The sequence below is a fragment of the Saccostrea cucullata genome, unplaced genomic scaffold, assembly GCF_032062105.1.
Source record: "Saccostrea cucullata isolate Sc308-1 unplaced genomic scaffold, CSIRO_AGI_Scuc_v1 ctg1193, whole genome shotgun sequence".
Lineage (NCBI taxonomy): Eukaryota > Metazoa > Mollusca > Bivalvia > Ostreida > Ostreidae > Saccostrea > Saccostrea cuccullata.
This window is the reverse complement of record NW_026925968.1, coordinates 75137-99451: the sequence shown is the minus strand read 5'-3', so window position 1 is coordinate 99451 and position 24315 is coordinate 75137. Positions and strand designations below refer to the sequence as shown.

At 33.0% G+C, this 24315-nt stretch overlaps 1 protein-coding gene across 1 annotated transcript in view; it reads left to right on the top strand.

The window, feature by feature from the left end:
- Positions 1–24315, top strand: part of LOC134270185 (uncharacterized) — a 44191-nt gene that overhangs the window by 5342 nt on the left and 14534 nt on the right. Inside the window, exon 4 of the mRNA XM_062752374.1 lies at positions 100–181. Within this exon, the coding sequence (XP_062608358.1) occupies positions 100–181 (82 nt within the window). The remainder of the gene's footprint in view (positions 1–99; positions 182–24315) is intronic.

The window sequence follows — 24315 nt, the reverse complement described above, 5'->3', positions numbered from 1 at the left end:
TGTTTTTCATAAGAGCAATAATTGCTCAGTATACAGGGTTAGGGTTAAGGTTTCTGAACTTTCTGAAAAAATGATTTTATCGATTTATCTTTAATTCAGGGAATCATCAAAACTGAACCTAGCCGCTTAAAGGCCATCGATACAGATAGTCCTCGTTCAAAAATTACATACAAATTAACAGGTATAATTAGTGTTTTCTTTATTAGTTTATTTTATTTTACATGAGTTAATAGAGTGATATAGCTAAAAATAATGGTCAGGGTTAGGGTTAGGGTTAGTCACACAATATCAATATGTAAATCTGGCATGAAACACCAACCCCTTGAAATTCTAGAAGTGGAAAGAAGTGGCTTATCTGCGACCCCTCTTATACCGCTGAATACAATTGATGATATTTTCAAAGATTCATGATTACATAATGTCATTGTGTACCTCTAATTCTACTTTTTGATCTGACACTTATTCCGGGTTACCCAGAGCAAAACATTGATTTTGCCACTATAGTCATATTCGAGAGTGGCTATTAGTAAGATCAGAGCTCACAATTAAGTACCTCTAGTTTTCTTATAGTTTAGATAAGAGATACTAAAGTAAAGAAAAAAAATACTCTTACGTGATCACTCAAGAAAGGCTTCATGTGATAAATTTTAGCATTAAAGTGTTAGTTATGCCATAAAAAACCATCCAGTTTTTTAAATGTTGAACGTCAAAATCATGAAAATACGACAATCAATCTTATACTATTCATAACATTTATAATTGTTTCATTTTTCAAATGACAGTTTATCCTGCAAGATATGAAGGAAATATTAAGTTTGAAAACGGAAGTTTCATCCTCAATCAGTCGTTTGCAAACTTCTCTAACTTCGGTGAAACTTCGTACTTCAATGTGGTGGCAGGACTTCAGGTTTGTTATCTCTTTATTTCAGTAAAATTATCGAGTTTTTCGTCTTTTCTACTAAATAAAAGTTAACCACATGTACTTGCAGGCATTAGGAAGTAACAATCAGGATTCAGAGCTTTTCGTTTTAATAATACTTGTAACAGTGCCTCCAACTATGACAAGAGTCACAGCAACTATAGATGAAGAATTGGAAATTCGTTTAACAACTACAGAAGGTAGAAAACTCACACCAGGCAAGCAAAAGGGTGGTTCCTCGATTTTGCTGTATTAGTGGAAATGCACATGTGAAAGTTCTATCTCTTCTAATTAAAAAGTTATGACCACTGTTAAAGACAGACAGACAGATTGACTGACTGACGGACAGATGATTTAATGTCCCTCCGCTTTCTTTAAAGTTGGGTCAAAATGGGAATTCGTTCAACAGGTTTGTGAACATTCATAAGAAGACAAATACAATAGTGTCGATGAAAATTGATTCGAAACAAACAGGAAATATATAAGTAATATCAGAGTAAATATGTACGCACACTCCCGGTATTGATGAAAAAGTGAAGTTACGGGGTTAATGTTACTGTAATTTATCATATGTTCAATCCTTCTAAATACAATAGATTTCTGCGCATGTCATAATGATTTCGTTTTCATATAAACATTTGTGAAGCATTGATGATTTTTGTGTGTCAACACACTATTTTCTTACATAAAACAGTGTAAAAATGCTTTATTTGCAGGAGAGTTTGACCATTCCATACTGGGTGAATCTAAATCTAAATCAACAAAAGACGAAGCCGTCATTGTTCTCTCAATATCTACAGGACTGTTACTGATAGTTGTAATAGCATTCGTTTTCTATAAAATATGGTCCACCAGAACAAAACAAGAGAGTCCTAGCCCAGTTTATGATGAAGTAAAAAGAGAAAGCAATCATCAGGAAAATGCGTATGCTACCATAACATAAACATTCTAACCATTAATTTCATAATTTGTCTTTGGTTATTTCCTTTTATTATTCCTTTGTATTTTGTTAGTTTTATCTTTGTGCTAAGAAACTTGATAATTTTCTTAATGAAGGGAAGATAAGAGTGATTATATTATAAAGTAGTGTTTAAGAGAATGCTTACTCCATTTAAGCACCTTATCCCACCTCTTGAATTTAGCAGGGTCCGTTTCTCTATATATTCGTCAACTACACAGAAATCTTGATAATAACTTAAGTGATGTTCTTGTTGCGCTGAAGTATAACCATAAGTTTGATTAGAGTGCATAGCGTCGGATCCATGCAGGTCAAATTTTAGATCTCATTCTCAACATATGCAAATGCCCATGAAACAATACAAAATAGGAGCAGGGCAAACATGGGCTATAAAATCTTTGGGTTGCCTGGAGCTCCCTGGATTGGTATTATTTTGTTTACGAAATTATATACGATAAAGAAGGAAAGCAAAAAGACATGATTATGTAGCATTGGTGACGTTTCATTTTCATTCAAGAGCATAAATATACCTACTGAAAAACATTTCTTCTGTAAATGAAATATATTTTGTAAATAAGATATCTATTTGATTACAAAATTATACTTAGAATATCTAAGTACTGTAAATCTCGTTAAGTATGAACACAGATATTGCGAATTCAACTATAATAACTTTAATGAATACCTTTTACGGGTGTTAGGAATTACTGATATAGGGAAGTAATTACATAGGTCCCGGTGACGTCGTTATAACCGAGTTTTACTGTGCATACAAAATAAATTGTAGTTCGTCTGCTACTTTTTTTTTTATAATATAGTAATTGTATTAGACACTATTTTGCTTTCTTTGCTATTATAAGTACATAATACTGATACAATGATGATTTAAATAAAAATACATTGCATTTGCATTTACTATTTCGTTTTGCAATGTACATTTTATTTTATGCTTGTATATTTTGTCTTCTACAATTGATATGACATTATTGAAAAAATTGAAAACCTTTGTTTTGACAACGAACTCAATAAAATCTACGACAATATATCTTTCCAGGAAATATCCAATTTCAATACTTAAATGTGCTTGGACACAGATTTGAAGATAATATTTCGACTTATATATTTTAATAGCATTTCACACAAAAATTAATTAAAAATCTTATTTCATTTAAAAGTTATTAAAACTTCAAATTTTTGGGCGGGTTTGATTTACACATCCTCGCACTTTCACAAATTCAACTTTATTCTCAATCCTTAGGAAAAGTGGCAATCTTGTGTATTAATATACTGTTATTGACTGGGTATGAGGGCAACATATGATTTCTTGGGCCTGAAGGTGAAAAAGTTGCCCGAAGCCGCAAGCTTAATGGGCTAAATCATAAATATAAAACAATAGCTGAGAATTAACAAATTTAATTATATTATCATTATATCACAAAAATTATTTATCACAAAACATACTCTTCCCTTCTTCCTTACCTTGTTAGTAGCAACAACTCTTGCAGCTCTCAACTTCGGCTACTTCCGTGTTTGAACGATGATTAATTACTTGTGACGTAGCAGTGACGTTGCGTTCTAACAATTCTTATGTTGGACTGGTAGGCCGGTCAATAGTGAAATTGTTAGACCGATGTAATGAACATTTCTTTTTGTTTGACTTTTTATAAGTAACAAATATATAGAAAACTATTTATAAGGGTATAACAATGAGAAATATGAAAACTTTAATCCAGAAAAATAATTTTATATTTTATTTAGAGTAGAAATGTTAGAAAGCAAAACTCCTTCGCAAGTATCTCATTCCGAGCTAGGTGTTGTGTACAGAGTTTAGCAAATCGATCACACTCGTGTTATGTACACAGTTTTTGTAACTGTTAACGATTCACCGGATACGTTCAATCGTCAAAGTCTGCTGACCACAACTGCACGGACTGACAATATATTTTGTTTTTGTTTGCTTTCGAACATGTTTATTCTGATTTTCTGGATTATAGTATTAATATTTTTCATTTATACACAACAAGATTGCCACTTTTCCTAAGTATTAAGAATGAAATTAAAGTTTGTGAAAGTGTGAGGATGTGTCAATCAAATCCGCAAAAAAAAATTGAAGTTTTAATAATTAATAAATGAATAAGATCTTTAATTAATTTTTGTTTGAATTGCTATTAAAATATATAAGTCGTAATATTATAGAGAAAATATTAACTTCCAAGAGTGTCCAAGCATCTTTAAGATGTTTTTCCTACAATATCTTTGAATATGTACATTCTAAATAAGTGTTCAAAATATTCTACTTTTCCACAAGTGGTACAATTTACCTTACCTCTTTTTTCATTAATTTTGTTACATTATAATTGTAATTCAGTTGGTAGTATAAAAGTTTTTAATTTAATTCTGCTGTCTATCAAAAGTATTAACTATCTTAGCTGAATAAATATTTTTCCAATGACCATTCATTTTATTGAATTCTTATGACCATTACGTTTCCATAATTGGGTTTTGCTTATTGCATAAAGTAGAATTTTAAAGTAAAATCATGATTTTTCAAATTGTGAGTTTTTAAATTTTCAAATTTGAAAATAAAAATACTAATTTGTGTATTGTAGATTCCTTATTGCGTGGACCCTGAGGTTCACGCAGTAAATATAAAGCGAGGTTAAATCCGGATGCCATGGGCAAACGACAGGCTACGCATGCGCGAGAATGCTAGAGAGTTCGACCCTTAGTCAACTTGCCCGTAGAATAATTCGCCCTATTCGAATTAGAATATGCCATTCATTGGCAAATTGCCATATCGTATTTATATCTTCATGGGTGGATCCAAAAGGTAGGAAGAACTTGCAGTATATAGATACTGTAAATTAACAACTTGAATTAAAAAAAAAAGTCATTCAACGACTAGTTCTAGCTTTTAAAAGACAGAACGAGTCTTCACCGGCATTTGTTTTTTACATCAAGAAAAAAAATCCGTAATACAGAGCTGTGCTACAAGTGTATCATCAGATCTATTTTTCTCATGATAGATTTCTTCCGTATAATAGCCATTATGGGTTACATGTATCAAAATAGCCAGATATTTTAAACTTACAAAACTAAAGTCTAATCGGAGATAAAATTTAACAATTTTGCTTTGAGACTACAATCAGTCATTAGTAGGCAGATCATTGTAGAAAATGTGAACAAACCTACATGAATATTTACTACTGTACACCTAGAAATTTTCTTAAATTGAATTTCGGTTAGAAACACATGCGTATAGTCCACGTATTGCAGTCCTTTTTTAAAGGACAGCAACTTGTTTCTTATTTTTGGCGAGTTCTTATTAATTATCATCGCGAGGGTTCTTCAACGTCAAATCATGCGAGTAATAATTCGTAAATGGACGGCTGATCGGGAGATTTTACATAGAAGAGGCGTTATTTTATTTCGAATCTCTCACTGTCTCTCTCTCACCCTCTCTCTGAAATAAAAAAAAAATAAGATTGGTCTATAGTTGTACATGGTTAGGTATTACAGATATATCAATATACTTTTATTAAATGAGTTCGAGGGCAACATGCGTCTTGTCGGACCCAAGGTATATCAAACAGTTTTGTGAACGTCGGCATAATGTTTCAGATTCAGTCTAATCAAATTAGGTTATAAACATGCTGGACCAAATAATAACTATTGCAATCAGAAAATTTTCTCAAAATCGGACCAGACTATGTTAAAAAAGAAAAAAAAAAAAAAATACAGTATTTAGAGTTCGTTATGGAAATGCACCATAACGTACCTGTTGATCTCTGATCTGATCACCTGTCAAAATACATGGTATTGAAAATGGTGAATTGTCAAATAATGTAAGACAATGGCAAATTTAAATATCGCAAAATTTTCACTTTTCCAAAGGCTTTGTTCTTGTAAATTTTAGTTCTTGTTTTTTTTTTTATTAATCATTAATCAATTCTACTCAATATTTATTCCATATTATGGCAATAGATTAATACCCCCCCCCCCTAAAAAAAAGTAGGTAAAGATCTTTGAATGTATACCTTTAAATGTTCACAGATCAGAGATAATTCATTTTTTCTCGAATTAAACATTGGTACTCTTAATTCTAATATATTTACATCCACTGAATATTTTCTCCTTTATTTCGTAAGAAAACCCATTGCGTTAATCACTGCATGAACTACATTAGGCATGTCGCCTGTTCAGATTTCTTCATCAGTGGCTGTTCCATCAATGAAACGTATAAAGACGTTCGCATCATTAATACAATAATTAATCTTTTTAATCCTACTTTAAATGATTATTTAAACAGATATAAATATAAACAAAATGTCTTTCTTTGTTTGTTATTACTGGAGTTAACGTCGCAGCTATTGCATCAAAAAAAAAATATGTATTTTTTCTGCAACAGCTGCTTCCGTTAATTCCAGTAATAACAAACAAAGAAAGCATTTTATTGTTTAAGTTAAAATTAGTGTCGAAACCATTTAAGTTTCTATATCTTCAGTGATACTAAAATCAATTTACCCCCAGTATTTTTAATTTTTTATCTTTCGTGTCTAAAATACTTTCCCCATTTGATTTCATGTTTAATGTTATCCTGTCTGGGTGATATCAAAACGCCATTAAAATCCTTGAATCCTTTTGACCTTTAAAATTGTTTAAAAGAAACTGAGATAAAAAAAATCATAAAATGATTTTACTATCAATTTACAAAATATGGCCATAATATGGCATATTACATAAGATGCTGTAACATGCAGTTCAAATTATAGAAAAAAATTCCCTGAAAAAGGTTTCATAGGTTTACCAAGAAGATAAGAATTTTCAAGAGATATGAATAAATACATGTATGTATTTTTGTATTATTTCTAGTCCAGAACATCAAACTTGAGGATGATAATCTATTTTACTATTCTTACATCATATTTATTCCTATGAATCATAATGTTTACAGTGTTTTACAAATCGGTATCTTGCTTTTGTTGTAGATAACTGATTTTCTATCAGCCTAGATTTAAATTGTAAGTCATCATTGTCCTCATGCGATAAATATTCTTCATCATATTTTCTCAAATTAACGTATCTTTGCATAAAGTTATGAACTTTCTAAATTAATTTCATTTTTTTAGTTAGTACAGAGACATTTAGAATAACCTAATTAATGTCTCTGGTCAGTGATTTGTAATTATGAAGACAATTAAAAGATCAGCTATAATTCTTTGAAGTGTCATACCTCCTTTCTAGAATAACCTGGTTTTTGCAATTAAATATTATAAATGAAGACGTATTTTGTCCCCTAAAATGTCTTTCAAATCCTGTTGTTTTGCATTTTTAATTATTTATTACTAGTAATTATGGTTACAAATGATGATATGAAGAATTTGAATTATACAAGTACCTTCCATTGATATATGTGCTGAATTTTGTTTCTTGGTCACTTCATAACCAGCTTAAGTTTAACTTCTCATCGGCATTCACAAGAAAATCAAGAATGTGAGTCTAGTTTTATTTTGTTGATTGTCATAAAACAAAGGGTATTTTGATTTTGTTTTTGCTGAATATTAGCATTTGCTGAATATTAGCATTCCAGCAGGAATACGAGAATTTAAAATTAAAGGGGTTCTTGATGTCAGGAAAATCGGATATTTGCTCTTTTGAAATCAATGGATTGTTATTTAAAGAGTGGTAATCAATTTATCTTATGATGTTCATCAAACTCTATGAGCACTTAACAGACTATAAACGACATTATATTGCGGCCTTAGAAATTGGTTTACTACATGTATATACTTTCAGACGATTCTACTGCCACATTGTTATCAAAATATTAGTAACATGATAAAATCAGGATGTCAATAGTCTTTTCCTGTAGGAAATGATTATCATATAAGAGTCTCATATGTTCTTCGAGAAAACAATTTCCCAATGTTTATGCAATATTCCAATATTGTCTGTGCTCTGATTAATTTTTATACATGATACTTTACTGACAAATATGGTGATATAACAAAGATTTGAGCAACACCGTTTCAGTCCGATTTTCGTAAATTCTACGGTCATAATGATGACATTGTTTCTCAATTCAATCTATTGTTTGATCTTAATTAACCTTACATAATTCAAAGAATTTGTTAATCATTGCTCTTGTTTCTTTTGTTGCAAATTTGACTACTCCGCCTACTTGATCAATGCATAAGGGCGTGTTACCGGTGTTACATTGGATACTCCCCCCCCCCCCCCTTGGCACATGATCCCATCTCTGGTGTTTTCGTCCATTCATGATTTCTTTGCTTACTTTAGTTATGAGATTGATCTCTCCGTTATCTTTACTGTGCAACAATATATTCAAGAAGTGGTGTGAATCAGATGTGGATACTCAAAAATTCCTAAGAACTTTTGGACTATTTGAAATCATAAGATTTTACCAAAATCAACAGCTTAAAAACTTACGACTTTTCAACGTTATATACAACCATTCTCCACCCCACGATAAGTTAAAGTCCAGGCTTTTTGATATCATTGACAGCTGCTTTTTAAATAAAAATGTAACTCGTAAATTTACTCACCCGGTCATTGGTCATTTGCAAAATTATTTTGTTAAAACACATTCTAACTGCACATACAAGAACTCTGAAGTTGACATCAAAAAGATGCTTCAGTTTCTGATTGACAATATCTATGTGAAGTTTGGAGACACCAACAATTTATTGGAATTCCCATGGGTACCAATTGCACTCTGTTATTAGCGGATCTATTTCTATATTCTATGAAGCAGAATTTGTGCAAAATGTTATGCAAGGATAGAAGAAAACACTTGCTGTGGCCTTCAACTCGACATTTAGATATATCGACGACGTATTGTCACAAAAGTGATTTAAGGCTACGTATTGGGGATTATATGCAAAAAAATCTGAATAATCCCCCAATATTGGCTTTATATATCGCACAGAAAAGTTCAGAATTGTTTTCAGAAATATTCTTTGTACCAATGACATGTGATGGCCAGTACACATTATGACGTCATCGACCTTTACTACTCAAGTTTGTAAGGAACATCAACAAAATCGCATCGGCGAAAGAGCTTGCTTAACGTATGAACAGTTTCTAAAACGAGTTAAATTATTGACAAGCAAGTTGATGAAATAAGAATATCACCAGTCTCGTTTAAAGTCATCATTTTGTAAGTTCTATGGTCGATACAATGACCTTTTCAGCAACTACAATTTATCATTGAGCCAAGTGCTGACGGGTGTTTTCATACTAATTGTTAGTTCATTATTTATACACCGAATTGACGACGGATTTTTCCGTTATTTCCTAATCATGACAAGGAGCACACGGCGGGTGTGACCGGTCGGCAGGGGATGCTCACTCCTCCATGGTACCTGATCCCACCTCTGATGTTTCGGACGTCCATGTTCACTCTGCTCTTTTTTTGTATTGTTTTATGGACTTTGATATTGAATACTGTTAGTTATCTCCATATACTTCTTTACATTTTACATTGTTCTAGCAGGGGTATTCTATACCACATGTGTTTATTTAGAGCTTGAAATATCATATGACTACACATAGGTTTAAGGACTGATGTGATTATCAGTATCAATTTACTTGTCAGATTGAATATCAAATAAAAATACCTTAGCTAGTTTAATTTGTGTCAAATTTCCGAATGGCAACCAGTGAACTTGTAAGCTTTTCTCTGGGCTCAGCTCAAGAGCACATTCCAACGTGCAATAAACACTAGGATTTTCTATCTATGTTTTTAGAGTTCATTTGTTCGAAATGTGCTAAATCTGACCATAAAGATCATAATTGGGATATCCTTTCCACGACAGCTAGTCAGACGAGAAGACCTCAAGAAAATCTCAGAAGAAAGACCATCAAGAATAGACAAAGAAATTGAAAAAGCTTCAAGACAGAGGAAAGATAATCAGAATCAATTTGAATCAGAGGTTAAGAAACTGCTGGAACATTGTGATGATATCATAGCAAAATTGTTTGAATTGAAACATCATCTCAAAGACAAACTCCAAAACAATCTGAGAGAAGCGCTTGAAAAATTACATAATGAAAAAAATAAGCTAGAAAAAAGCAGGAAGCAAATCGAAGATATAGTAAAATTTCTAGAAGAACATAACACTACCACTGTCTGATTACAGTTTGGTTGATAAATTCAGAGAACTCAGAAAACTTTCTGAAATAAAGCCTGATGTAATGAACTTTGAATATTCATTAAGATACAAACAAAGAGAAATCAATGATGATTTATTGCAGGAAATCAGTGGAAAGATTTGGGACCTTAAGGATGCCAACGTAACCGTAACAAATTCATTTCAATACCGGGAGAAGAAATTTGCACGGAATTACCTAAGGGCATTAATTAAGTAACGACGAATGTATCATACGTTTATACAAGTCAGATTACTTTGACCGTGTCAACAGGTTAGGTGATACAGTAAACAAACTCGATGTTCAGAATTTTGATTTTTGTGTGACTGAAAGCAAATATATTTATTTCACAGATGACGGGATTCGCTGATTGTCCCCAGCTTGGTTTGTCTCCACCGTCGTAGAGACATACCCACTATTACCAAGAGGAATGTGTTTGTCTGTTACAGGTGGACTTCTTGTTACGTTAAGAGACAATTTATCTGACAATTCTTTAATATTAGACTCACAGAGTAGACGCCTAGTGAGAAATATTACTCTGAAAGGCGATGTCATCCGCGAGTTTGAATTTAAGAGGGATGGTCACACTACATTGTTTGCGGATCCGATCAGAATTAAGCAAAGTAGAAACACTGACATCTGTGTTGTTAATATTACCTACAGACTTTCAGCTGAACTGGTGATTATTTCAGCCGCTGGGGATCTTATATCTACTTACTCTGGACAGAATCTTAAAGAGGACTTTTATCCATGTGATGTGGACTTTGATAATGAATTTAACATTCTTGTAACAGATCCACGAAATAGCGTTATTCATCTCTTAAATCCCGATGGGGGATTTTTAAAGTTCATACTGACGGAGAAGGATATGGTATTGCCACATTCATTATCATTACATAAGTTTACACTTTGGGTAGTTAATTGTTCTGGACAAGTTAAAGTCTTTCGGTACAAATGCAGTTTATATTCATGTTGAAAGTAAAAGGTAAAAATACACATTTTTTATCTTTGTTAATCGTAAATTTGATGATGTTATGCAAAACAGATATGGAGATAACAAACTGTTTTCAATATCAAAGTCCATTAAACAATACAAAATAGGAGCAGAGCAAACACGGACCTCCAAAACATCAGAGGTGGAATCAGGTGCCATGGAGGAGTGAGCATCCCCTGCTGACCGGTAACACCCGCCGTGTGTTCCTTGTCATGATCGGAAAATAACGGACAAATTCGTCGTCAATTCATGATATAAATAATGGAGTAATAATTGGTATGAAAAACGTCAGTCAGCATTTGCCTCAATGATAAATTGTAATTGCTGACAAGGTCATTAAATCGTCCATAGAACTTACGAAATTATGACTTTAAACGAGACTGTTGATATTCTTGTTTCATCAACTTGCTCGTTCATAATTTACCTCGTTTTAGAAATTGTTCATACGTAGAGCATGCTCTTGCATATCGAGTAAACTGAGATATATACACTACGTATGCAGGTGATGAAGGTATATTGCTGCATAAGTAAGGAAAGTTGACGATAGAAAAGTTAAAGTCATCACGTTTATCAAATAGCTTGGTTGATAGATTACCATTAACGTCCTTTTCAAGTAAAATATCCAAGTATGAAACAGATTTGTCACACTCTGTGGTATCTTTTGTCTCAAGCTCACCAACTGTAATAAATCTGTTTTCTATATAGATCTTAGTACATGCACCCAAAACATAACATAGTCTTCGACTGATTGATAGTATATTATTTAGCGTCCGTCTTGAGAATTTTTCACTCGTATGGAGACGCCACCACTTGCCGGTCGAGAGCTGCAAATTCTGTCCTATACTCGGCACTCAAGGCCATTGAGCAGAGAGGAATCTGTATCGTGTCAGCACATACTGCGACACGGAACTTCGGTTTATACGGGTCTCGTCATACGGTCTCATCCATAGGACCGGTCTCCACGTCCTACAATGGGATTCGAACCTGCGACGTAAGGATCAACTGCTTACTTTGCGACTCTAGAGCAGACGCTCTAACCACTGCGCCACGCAGGCGACCACACATTGTCTTTGAACAATGCACAGGTCTCTGTTTCAATCGAAGTCGACAAGTACAAATATAGCTTAAAAATCAATTACCGACCTTAATACCGTCTCCTTAAATAAAGCACACACATACCTGGAATTCAAATTAATCTGGTTAAAAAATGTTATCTAATTATAATATTTTGGTACCTCAAGAACAATTCTCATGAAGACATATCCAAATTTTAACAATGGGTATTTTGAGTTCGATTTTATGATTTAACAAAAATCGACAGCTTAAAAACATACCACTTTTTAACTTGATACTTAATCATTTCCCACAATAAATTAAAGTCCAGGATTTTTTTGACCTATGACCAGTTAAGTACATTTACGAGTTCCATTTTTTTTTTGAAAAAGTTGCTGTCTACTATGTCATTGACCAGGTCTTCCAACAATCTATTGGAATTCCCATGAGTACCAATTGCCCTCTGTTATTAGCAGACCTATTTTTTATATTCATATGAAGAAATAATTATGCAAATTATTAAGCATGAAAAGAGGGAAACACTTGCTGAGGCCTTCAACTGGACATTTGAAATATATCAACGACGTATATTATTGCTAATTAACAATGGTAATTTCCTTTCCTTTGTCGATACGATATATCCTGGTGTGTTTGAGATAAAAGATACCAGAAGTCTGACACATTTGTTTCATACTTGGATATTGTACTTATAAAAGACATTAATGTTTATCTTACAACAAGATTTTTGATAAACGCGATGACTTTAACTTTTTATTGCCAACTTCCCTTACTTATGCAACAATATACCGGTACCTTCATCACTTGCATACGGAGTTAATGTATCTTATTTGATTCGAAACGCAAGAGCATGCTCTACGTCTGAACGATTTCTAAAATGAGGTTAATTATTGGCAAACAATTCGTTGAATCAAGAATATCAACAGTCTCGTTTAAAGTCATCATTTCGCAAAATTATGATTCATCGTTGAATACGATTTTTCACTCGACAAGCAGAGTTTTGACGTTGTTTACAGAGATCTTAGTTAATAAAGACATGCATGTAATAAATGTTTGTGTAGATAAATATCCAAAAGACATTGGTAATAAATAATTTGCCAGGACATTTTCTCTGAAAGTATAATGAGTGCGTTCCTGAGGAGGGATGGTGTGTGTAATTCAGCGTTAGATACCTTCTGTTATTAATATACCATGTGTTAAAAATTTATTTCTGAAACAAGTGTCTGTGCTGATAGGATATATCTGTGCAGAATGTAAATATTGACTTTTGAACGTTTTATCATATACTGTATGGAAAATTGAATAAAAATGTACATTGCAGATACGTTAAAAGATATGTTTGTAGTAGAAAATATGGCCTTGAGGCATGAATTTTATGTTTATACCACACATAAAATTAGATTTAAAATGCATTGTCGTTGAAACGGGTGGATCTAAAATTAAAATGTTTTAACATCACTACATTTTGTTTGTTTGTTTCATTATTATAAATCCTCTGAGAATTTTAAACCAAATTGGAGACTAAACCAGTTGTCGCTGCCAAGCTGCAGATGTAGACCTGTACTCGACACTAACGATCCTTGAGCAGTGAGTGATGTTTTAACGCCTACTATAACAAATGGACAAATGGCTTTAGTTTATATGTGGATCGCTACGTCAAAACTTTCCGTAGCGCAAGTCGCGAATCCGCGATGTACAGTGTTAAGGGTTAACTTCTTACTCTGCAACTCTAAAAATTAAATTATGAAACATAAATACAACTTCGCAACAAAAAATAATTGTGAAAAAGCATCATAACTATGCACCTTTGAAAGTTATAAGCATGCCTTTTTTTAATGACATATCAGTCGTATAGAGAGAGCCATTCGTGCTAATTTGAGATTCATACAAATTTAAGACATCTAGGATAGATCAGAAAAGTGTATATACCTGGATAACAAATTAGGAAGTCAAAATCGCATGTATGAATAGATGGATATGGTGATACGAACAATATTCAATATCAAAGTCCATAAAAAAATATAAAACAGGAGCAGAGCAAACACGAACCTCTAGAACATCAGAGGTGGGAGCAGGTGCCATGGAGGAGTGAGCATTGCCTGCTGACCGGTCACACCCACCGTGTGCTCCATGTCATGTTCGGGAAATAAAGGAAAATCCGTCGTCAATTCAATGTTTAAATAATCGACTAACAATAAGTATGAAAAACGTCAGTCAGCATTTGACTCAGTGATAAATTGTATTTGCTGACAAGGTCATTGTATCGACCATAGAACTTACGAAATGATGACTTTAAACGAGACTGTTGATATTCTTGTTTCATGAACTTGTTTGTCGATAATTTACCTCCGTAAGCAGAAGATGAAGGTATATTGCGATATATATTATCAATAGGTATATTGCGATAAATTTTATCGCGAGTTACTCTATAGTCCTACTATGTGTATGGGGTTTTTACTGCTGTTATCTATTTAACGGGAGGTTTATGACAAGGAAGTTCACAAAATCATGCCCATCTACAACGGATTTAAACATCATAGTTTCTTTAAAGGCGTAGGAATATTTTAATTGTAGTAGTTACGTACTAATGATTTTATTCACATGATGAAGAGGTTATATGTAATTCTGCTTTTGATCAAAGTCATTGGAGTGGTGACACAAGGTATGTATCTCATTTGTACGAAAGGGAATAGAACTAAACTCATGACTGAATATAAAATTCCGTAATTTTATTTTAAATCATAAGTACACATCATTAATTTTCTTTATTTGCTTTAGGAGTGAAGCGATATCAAATATGCTCATAAAAAAAGATCGCATAGTAGAATTATAGTGACACAACTTAAACATAAATATTATTTAGTAAAATGATGTACGATAATACAGAAATGTGGTTAACATTAGGAATACTATCTAAATGTCATAATTACTCAAGAATCAAGGAGCACACGGCGGGTGTGACCGGTCGGCAGGGGATGCTCACTCCTCCATGGCAAAAGAAGTTTTTTTTAACTTTTTTTTATTCAACATATTTTCCCATTAAAGAATAATGTTAAAAAATATGGATTTATATTATATTATTAGAAATTATTTCCATCTAAATTCGCTGAAATATGTTGATCTAATATTCTTTTTTATTTCATTCATTTTTTAAGATATTATATTTCTTTCTTAGTTTTCTAATCAAGTTAAATAATACTATTGGTAAAATTGAACTTTAAATATTTATTTTGAATTAGTAATGAATTTTTCCTTTTATTTTCAAAAATAAACCAATTCAAAAAATAACATTACTTTTTATAATCTATGTATTTTGATACCTTCTCTGGTTAAATTGTAGCAATGTCGTCACAAGTTTCGTTATTATTTAACCTTTAGAAACTATATTATTTTAACAAGAACAGCGTCCCATATATTTTTCAGACATGACATGTGACCTAAATTCATCATACGACAACAAAGCTGAATACTTTCAGACAATATGATTCACAGTATAGCTATTTTAAGTAACACTTTTATCAATGTCTTGTATGAAGTGTGGTGCAAAATAACACAGAAACTGTGGGCCTTGTCGATTGATTGATTCATTTTATATTGTTTAACTTCCCTCTCGAGAATTGTTCACTCATATGGAGACGCCACCAGTTGCCGGTGGAAAGCTGCAAATGTTGTCCAATACTCGGCACTTCGGGCCATTGCGCAGGGATGGATCTTTTTCGTGCCAGCACCTACTGCGACACGGGACCTCGGTTTATACGGTCTCATCCGAAGGACCGGTCTCCACGTCCCACAGTGGGATTCGAACCTGCGACATAAGGATTGACTACTTACATCGCGACTCTAGAGCAGACGCTCTAACCACTGCGCCACGCGGGCGACTGGGTCTTGTGGACAAAAGCTGATTACCAAATAAACATCGTACGTAACATTTAATGAATAAATTATATGGAGCTTGACAGCAGGGTATCACTTCTTATGTGAAAAAATAGCCAGCCACTAGGTGTCATTTTTAGCACGTGAGAGATGAAAATAGAAATACCCCGGTACCGTAGAACCACTGGTATCATAGGAAGAGAGTATATATATTTTTATGGCAAACATAATAGAGACGTTAAATGCTATTATTATACCTCTACTGTAATTACTCTTTTTGAAATTAAAACCATAAAAATGTCCATTTTCTCGAAAAGAGACTATTTCCCTTATCTGAAGACTACTCCCTGGAAAGCCAGAGCTACTACCTGGGACTACTCGCTCATGAATTAGTTATTTTAATTAACCAATCAAAGTGTTCAGTGGGCGGAGCGTTCAAAGAATCTCTAGTCGGTGACGCCATGCTATAGCATGTCACTATGACGTACGAACATTTCGACATGCGATGTCAAAATCATGCTTGAATTTTAGCAAAATGAATACAATGACAATTCAATGTCATTGAAAATACTTTTTAAAAATAATTTAATTGTTTTAGGACACGATGCATTGCTTATCATACAATCTGTTAAACCGCTTGCATTAATCTGGTAAAAAAAAATATTAAGTATAAAAAATAGTTATGGAATGGGAACTCGGGAAATAGCAAATTTATGATTTCCCTGTGCAGGAATCAATTTTCCTTGGCGGCCTCGCCACCTCGGGGAACCATAAATTTGGTATTTCCCTAGTACCCATTCCATAACTGTTTAATATAGCATTTTTGCATTGAATGTTTATCTTCTAAAAATGTTTTATCTCTTATTGAAGATGATAGGACACCTCTCAATCGTTGTTAGGTAAATATAGAAAAAATACTTTAGATATGAATATATTTTCTCTATATCCACGATATACTAGAACTCTTTAAAGTAATATTTGTTTATTTCTTTCTCATATTAAAATTATTTCAGTATCTCTATCTTAGGAATCATTAGATTGAAAATTACGTTTTTATCTTTATTGTATTTTTCTTATCTAGAAAACCCATGTCATCCACAGACCTTTCCAAGGATGATTTTCTTTAATGAGACCTCTAAAAAAGGTAAATATGTGCTTCAAACAATTATCTGCTTAAATGCATGTGTATTGTGGATATGAAAAAAAAAATTGATTTTTTTTTTTTTTTTTTTTTTTTGCTTTTATTTGAGGTGATATCATATTTTTTGGAAACGTAACACATTCTTCAACACAAAAATGGAACATTACCGAAAGAAATCCACGTGTTTCATTACAATTCATTAACAACACTTATCAAATAAGATTGCTTAGACCTGTGGATCTGGATGTAATAAACGTAAGAAAAATTTTATTTTATTTTATTTTTTCTTTCGTCAGTCTGACTTCGAAGTGAAATAGTAGGGGCTGGCTTTAGTCAGACTGTAGTTTCAGGACATTTTTCAAGATGACTTTTTCCTGATGCCTTAAACTTTTCGATCTTCCACTTCCCGTACTTATAGAGCAATACATCTTCATTACCTGTCTGATAATTTTACATATAGAATAGTATGAGGCATATATCTTACTTAAAACATTTCCATTTAAATGTCCAAAAGTTACTTGGAGGAGTCCGATAATAACACAATGGGAGTTTAAGCATCATTTGTTTTTTTACCAGTCGAATAAGTAGACAAAAGAAATAGGACAGCAAAAACAGTGAGCCACTGAGAGAATTACCTAGTTGATTTAATTTGTGTGCCTAGTAAAGCGTTCTAAGTGATTTTGAAAGTGCAGCCACCTGGAAATAATCCATACAAAATGTATAGATTTGCCGATTATTTCTCAGAAATGGATTAAATTCGCTTATTCTAAGTACTGTATCAAAAACGCTTTTAAAACGTGGGAAGTATTTGAAATTTTGAGGAAGATTTAAACTCAATTTCTTTATGGATTTCCTATTTTGTACGAGGGCTGTTCAATAAATAATGTCCTCGGTGTTCAGAAAGAAGCAAAAGACGCTTTTCAATGATTTAGTCTTCATGATTTTACTAATTAATCTCTTTTAAATAAAATACATGTCCGTAACATTTTTTATCCAATTTCTGATTGTTTTTAGAACTCATTTTTGAGTATGACCCTTAGTATACTGGAAAATGACAGATCCAATGATTTCCCGGACTTGTTATTTCCCTGTGAAAGGTGTTTTTTTCAAGTTTGGAAATAAAAACAAGTCAAAGGGTCAAAGACCTGGCGAAAATTGTTAATGTGAAAAAACATTAACTTTCTGTTTATCCCGAAAACCCCTGTACTCTTCAGGGCATGCAGGTTTGGACGCTGTCTTGAAGAAATCCAATGTAGTGGATTCCTGATTCTGGGTCCTTCCTATAATAAACCTTTTGATTTTTTTTGCAAAAAAACTGCTTTCTAGACTCCTCCAGAAATTAAACTGTCTCTCCGAATACGAATTTGAACAACGATACCACTAATTTTTAAGAAAATTACATATAAATCTGTCTTTGTGCTCTTGAATACCTGTGCTCTTATCAGACAATCGCCGTTTTTATCAAGTATATCTTATGGTAAATTTTGTTTTGAGGGTTTAAATCAACTGATTCATGTTCCTATATCTGTTTGAAAATAAAACAAACGTGGATAACTAAAATTACTGATATTTTAAAATAATTGTTAAGAATTTCGTATACGCTGTCGTTTTCACTCATTTTTCAAAATATAGGGTGACCTTTGAGTACCAAGCTTTTTTACCGTCAAACGTTTCTTAAAAACAGTGTAAACTACTCCCGATATGATGTCTATCAAAGAACCTTATTCGGTAATAACCAATATTTGCCCCCCCCCCCCCCCCCCCCCCCCCCCCCCCCCCCCCCCCCCCCCCCCCCCCCCCCCCCCCCAAATCAAACTTTGATGGAGATACATATAATTAAGTTCTTAAACAGGGGAGTATATGCTGACATCAAAGCACTAAATATTTTCATAAGTAATGACGCCATATGTACGTAATGACGTCACAAACATGATGTAAATTTCAGTTTTTTATGAATTTTACAAAAAATGTACATATTTCGTCAATATTTTGAGTAAAAGTCACCGAGCGCATGTGTGTTCAGGATCAATATTTTGATATAATGTGTAGAATGATAATATCAATGAAATATGTCAATATTGTTCCTGAACAAACTTGCGCTCTATAAATTTTAAAGCTAAAACTGTTGAAATTTTGTCCATTTTGCCCTCTTTCTGAAAAAGGATATAAAATCGGACTAGTTTGTGACGTCATAAAAACAACAATTGTGAATACACTGCTTTGACACTATAATATTTTCTGTTAATTTATATTTCTCATACAATTTATTTAATTCAGCACATTTCAGGAAGTTTTCAAAATTTGACTTTTGTGGGGGCAAATATATGCAATATACCGCATATAGTTCTTTGCTATGTGTCTTAAAGTCAATCATACATCATCAAATATTATTTGTTGAAATTTGGCGAACAGTACATAAGTTTTTATAATTTTTGTTGGCAAGGACGGTACCCATTTTTGATGCCCATTATATAATTTTTTATTATTGAAATCCACCTGCTCTTTTGTCCATAAAACAGGCATTGGTTGCTGTAAATGTCACATATTTAAGTGCATATTTCTTTGGGATTTTTAACAAGTTTTACGGCAGCTTTAATGAAGCTTTTATTTTCACTCTAGTTTACCGATTCTTTACCATTCATTTATAATGCAGTGTCTCGAAAAGCCCTTGTTTCCCAACTTCTCGCTATGAAAATATTTGATGAAAAGTGGTCACATAAACTGTTAAAAATTCATGAAAGATTCAATAATTAGAGAAAGTCAAGTTTAATGTCATATGATATCTGTAATGTATCTCATATAGTTCAGGACATTATTTACTGAACAGCCCTCGTATAGCAACTTGATTTCTTTGCGATTGTTTTCCCTGAATTTTTTTCCTAACATTTTTTTTGGGGGGGAGGGTGGGGGTTGGACATGTTTAACCTTTATTCACTCTTCTTTTTGTTTTTAGGTCACATGAGTAACTCAGGTGACCTATTGCTATCCGTTTTTATCCGTCGTCGTGCGTCGTGTGTCGTATGTTAACATTTGAACATTTTCATCATCTCCTCTGAAACCACCGAACCAATGTCAACCAAACTTGGTATACAGCATCTATGGGTGAAGAGGAACAAAAATTATGAATTTTATGGTCTCCTCCCCCCTGGGGCCTGGGGGGTGGTGCCAAAACCACTAAAATTATTACAATCTTTAAGGTCCGTGTTTGCTCTGCTCTTATTTTGTATATTCTTTAATGGACTTTGAGATTGAATACTGTTCGTTATCTACATATCCTTCTTCTTCTTTACCCCTGGACATCAAGCAAACTGTTGGCATGAATGTAATGAGCATTGAGTCCTCTACCAAAATTGTAAAAGTCATGACCCCAGGGTCAGAGGTCTAGTGCTAGGGTGGGGCTATATAGATTATGTAGTGAAAATGCATGATTTCTTTGAAAATCTTCTTATCTGCTCCTGGGTATAAAATAAACTAACTAAGTACATATTTATGATGAGCAAGAGTGCCCTTTCCAGATTTGTGAATTTTATTGCCCCAGGGTCAGGGGTTCTGGTCTTAGGGCTAGGCTCTATTGATTATATAGAGAAAATACACTTAGTCTTTGAAAATCTTCTTCTCTGCTTCTGAGTATTTAATAATCTAACTAAGCACATAGTTTTTATGAACAAGAGTGCCTCTTCCAAAATTGTGAATTTTATGGCCCCAGGTTAGGGGGTTTCGGTTTTAGAGCAGGGTTCTCTATTGATTATATAGTGAAAATGCATTAATTTTTTGAAAATCTGCTTCTGGGTATCAAATTAACTAACTAAGCACATAGTTATGATGAGCAAGAGTGCCTCTTCCAAAATTGTGAATTTTATGGCCCAAGGGTCAGGGGTTCTGGTGTTAGGGCGGGGCTGTATTGATTATATAGTGAAAATGCATTAATTCTTTGAAAATCTTCTTCTCTGCTTCTAGGTATTAAATAAACTAACTAAGCACATAATTATGATGAGCAAGAGTGCCTTTTCCAAAATTGTGAATTTTATTGCCCCAGGGTCAGGGGTTCTGGTCTTAGGGCGGGGCTCTAATGATTATATAGTGAAAATGCATTAATTCTTCGAAAATCTTCTCTGCCTCTGGATATTAAATAAACTAACTAAGCACATAGTTATAATGAGCAAGAGTGCCTTTTCCAGATTTGTGAATTTTATGGCCCCAGGATCAGGGGTTCTGGTGTTAGGGCAGGGCTCTATTGATTTTATAGTAAAAATACATTAATTCTTAGAAAATATTTCCTTTGCTTCTGTGTTTTATACCAATGATTCAAGTATACATGTATATATGTATGATGAGGAAAGGTGCATCTAGCAAAGTGGTTTTTAATGCCCCCTGGGTCAGATGGAAGGGGTGTTACATAGTCTAAAAATAAATTAATGCTTTGAAATCAGCTCTTTGGTATTAATCAAAAATTTTATGATGAAATTTTCAAAATTTTGAAATATGTGGCCCCTGGGTCAGTGGTTCCTTTGGGGTGAGGTGCACAACTGGGTATAAAGTGGAAGTGCATTTTCTATTTGTTACTCTGATCTACCTCTGGGAATTAAGTAAATAGAGTAAGCATGCTAAGTTAGTAATTATGATAAACAATGGTGCCTCTTTCAAAATTTTGAATTTCATGGCCTCTGGTTTTAAAACTCGAACCAAATTTAATTGTTTGAAAGTTGTTACACAATACTCAGGTGAGCTATAAGGCCCTTGGGCCTCTTGTTTAAATACCGTACGATTTTGTTTTCATTGCCGTCCGTTAATATATTATCAGACTGGTAATTATTATTATCGGACGGCTACAGGTAAATTTTTAGACTGCAAGAACAAAAACATGACGTCACAGCAATGTTTTAAATTCTTATATACAATTTCTAAAACGAGGTAAATTATTGACAAACACGAAGATGAAACAAGAATATCAACAGTCTTGTTTTCAATCATCATTTTGTCGATACAATTAAGAATTTAATTCATATTTTTGATGTTGTTGGTCTCATACACACCTAGCCGTGCCAAAAAACCGCGTGCGATATGATTATTTGTCGACATGGCGAGGTGCGTTATAAGACAAACAACATACAATAATATAAATTCAATGCCTATAGATAGATTCTCAAATTTTTTTCTTTATAATTCTTTATTTTGTTAATCTTTCATATAAATTTAGCGTCATTCAAAACTGGTGTACTTAAAAGACGTAATAGTCGCTTGTGACGTTGCAAAGTTAAATAAAGCAAACGAACATTGCGAGGGAAAGTGACAAAAATAATTTTAAATGCAAATCTATTGTTTTTTGACTGCAAATTTTACAGGTTTGTTGTTTTTTGCTAAATTTAGCCAAAACAATGTACATTTTGGTGTTCCTAAGTATTGAAAATGCATATAGTTCCCACTATGTTTTCTAACAGGCAGTAACAAAGTTTCGCGTGTATTAGAGAGAATTTCTTATGACTTTTATAAGGAAAATTACACTGAATGTAAATACGAGGGGTGATCAAAAAGTTCTCGAACTAAATGAAAAACTCATAAAAGAAATGGTATTTGTTTTAACTGTTGATTACACTTTATATTAGTCCTCTCGAAATTAAATGCCTGTCTGCCATCGTTCGGCTCATGCGCGAATCAGCGTGATATAGACGGTTACGTGACCTGCTCCGTAGCGTTCTGTAACAAAAGCTAAGCGATTTTTTCTGAGTTATATATTTCCATGCAAGTTAATTTTTATAACAAGAACAGTTCACTTGTCAGGAATGGTCAAATCCCGGCAACAGAATGGGTGGATGAAAGATATGGACGGTATTCAATATCAAAGTCCATAAAACAATACAAAAATAGGAGCAAAGCAAACACGGACCTCCGAAACTTCAGAGGTGGGATCAGGTGTCATGGATAAGAATATGTTTTCTCAAAATAAGCGTAAAAAATCCTATCTTCTGTCTTGGGAGAGTCGTTTATTCAAGATGAATAGAGAAGGAGGTCCACCTCTATATGATATCCAATATGTTTGAAATCTAAAGTAATCGATATCTTAGGTATTTAATAATTATATTATTGTCAAGATAATCAATAATCAACTATTTTTCAAACTGTAAATTGAAATTCTTTCATAACAAATTGCTTAATTAAATACACATCTCTTTTCAAACTTGCTTTCACTGAGCAACAGAACAAATATCACTTTTAACCATCTTTCTTCCTTTCCTAAACAATCCAATAATTGATTAAGTTTCTAGGAAATCTTTTCTCTTAATTAACCGTAAGCAAATTAACATGGCTACTGCAAGGGAATTTCGAAGATATACAATAAATTTTACAGCCGTTCGTTGAACCAGTATGACTGAGACAACCATTTTTTGTAAAATATAAATAAATGATTCTACATATAGGATTTTTCCTTTGAACTGTATAAGTTTATTACCAAGGGTGAGAAATTAGGTATTTATTCTCGATTCTTTGTGTCAACTTTTGACTGAAATTCGCTAAATGCAATGAGTGGTGTTTTTTAATTAAAAACTGTGCATGTTTTTCAAGGAAATTTGAGATTAATCCGAACAAATACATAAGAAATAATATCATTGACTTAGATTCAGATCTTTACTCTGTAACTGGTAATTACCATAATATTCCATGTTCCTTTGAATTCATGATTTTATTAACTGTGATTATTTGTTTATTTTTTTCAAAAAATAAATAAATTTATAATGTTCATTTCTCCTTCATTAATTCTTGTTTATGTTGCACACATTTTTTTTCAATTTATTACTAGTATCCTAGAAATAAAAAACCAGATATCATTTATTTGTTTGGCATAGATACTCGGTATTCCTCTCATTTCGATTTCAAAGCCAGTGATTGGAATTTTTAATGTTTCTACTATCAAAGTTTAGTGATGCGCTAATTTAATATTCCAAACGAGCTTGTATCCTAAATAGAAAGGGGAGCCATGCAAAACTCTCAGAATGCTTCTTCAATTAGTTCGCGATTTTTTATCATCCTTCCTATTGTGCATCGGGGTCGTTTTACTCGTCATTTTGACGCTTTTTTTGACGTTAAATTTGACGTCATGTCAAACGTTTTATTAAAATTGCAAGAGTTATCTCCCCCAAAGTGCTGTACGTCTTTAACTTTATTTAATGTAATGATATTACCTAGAATAT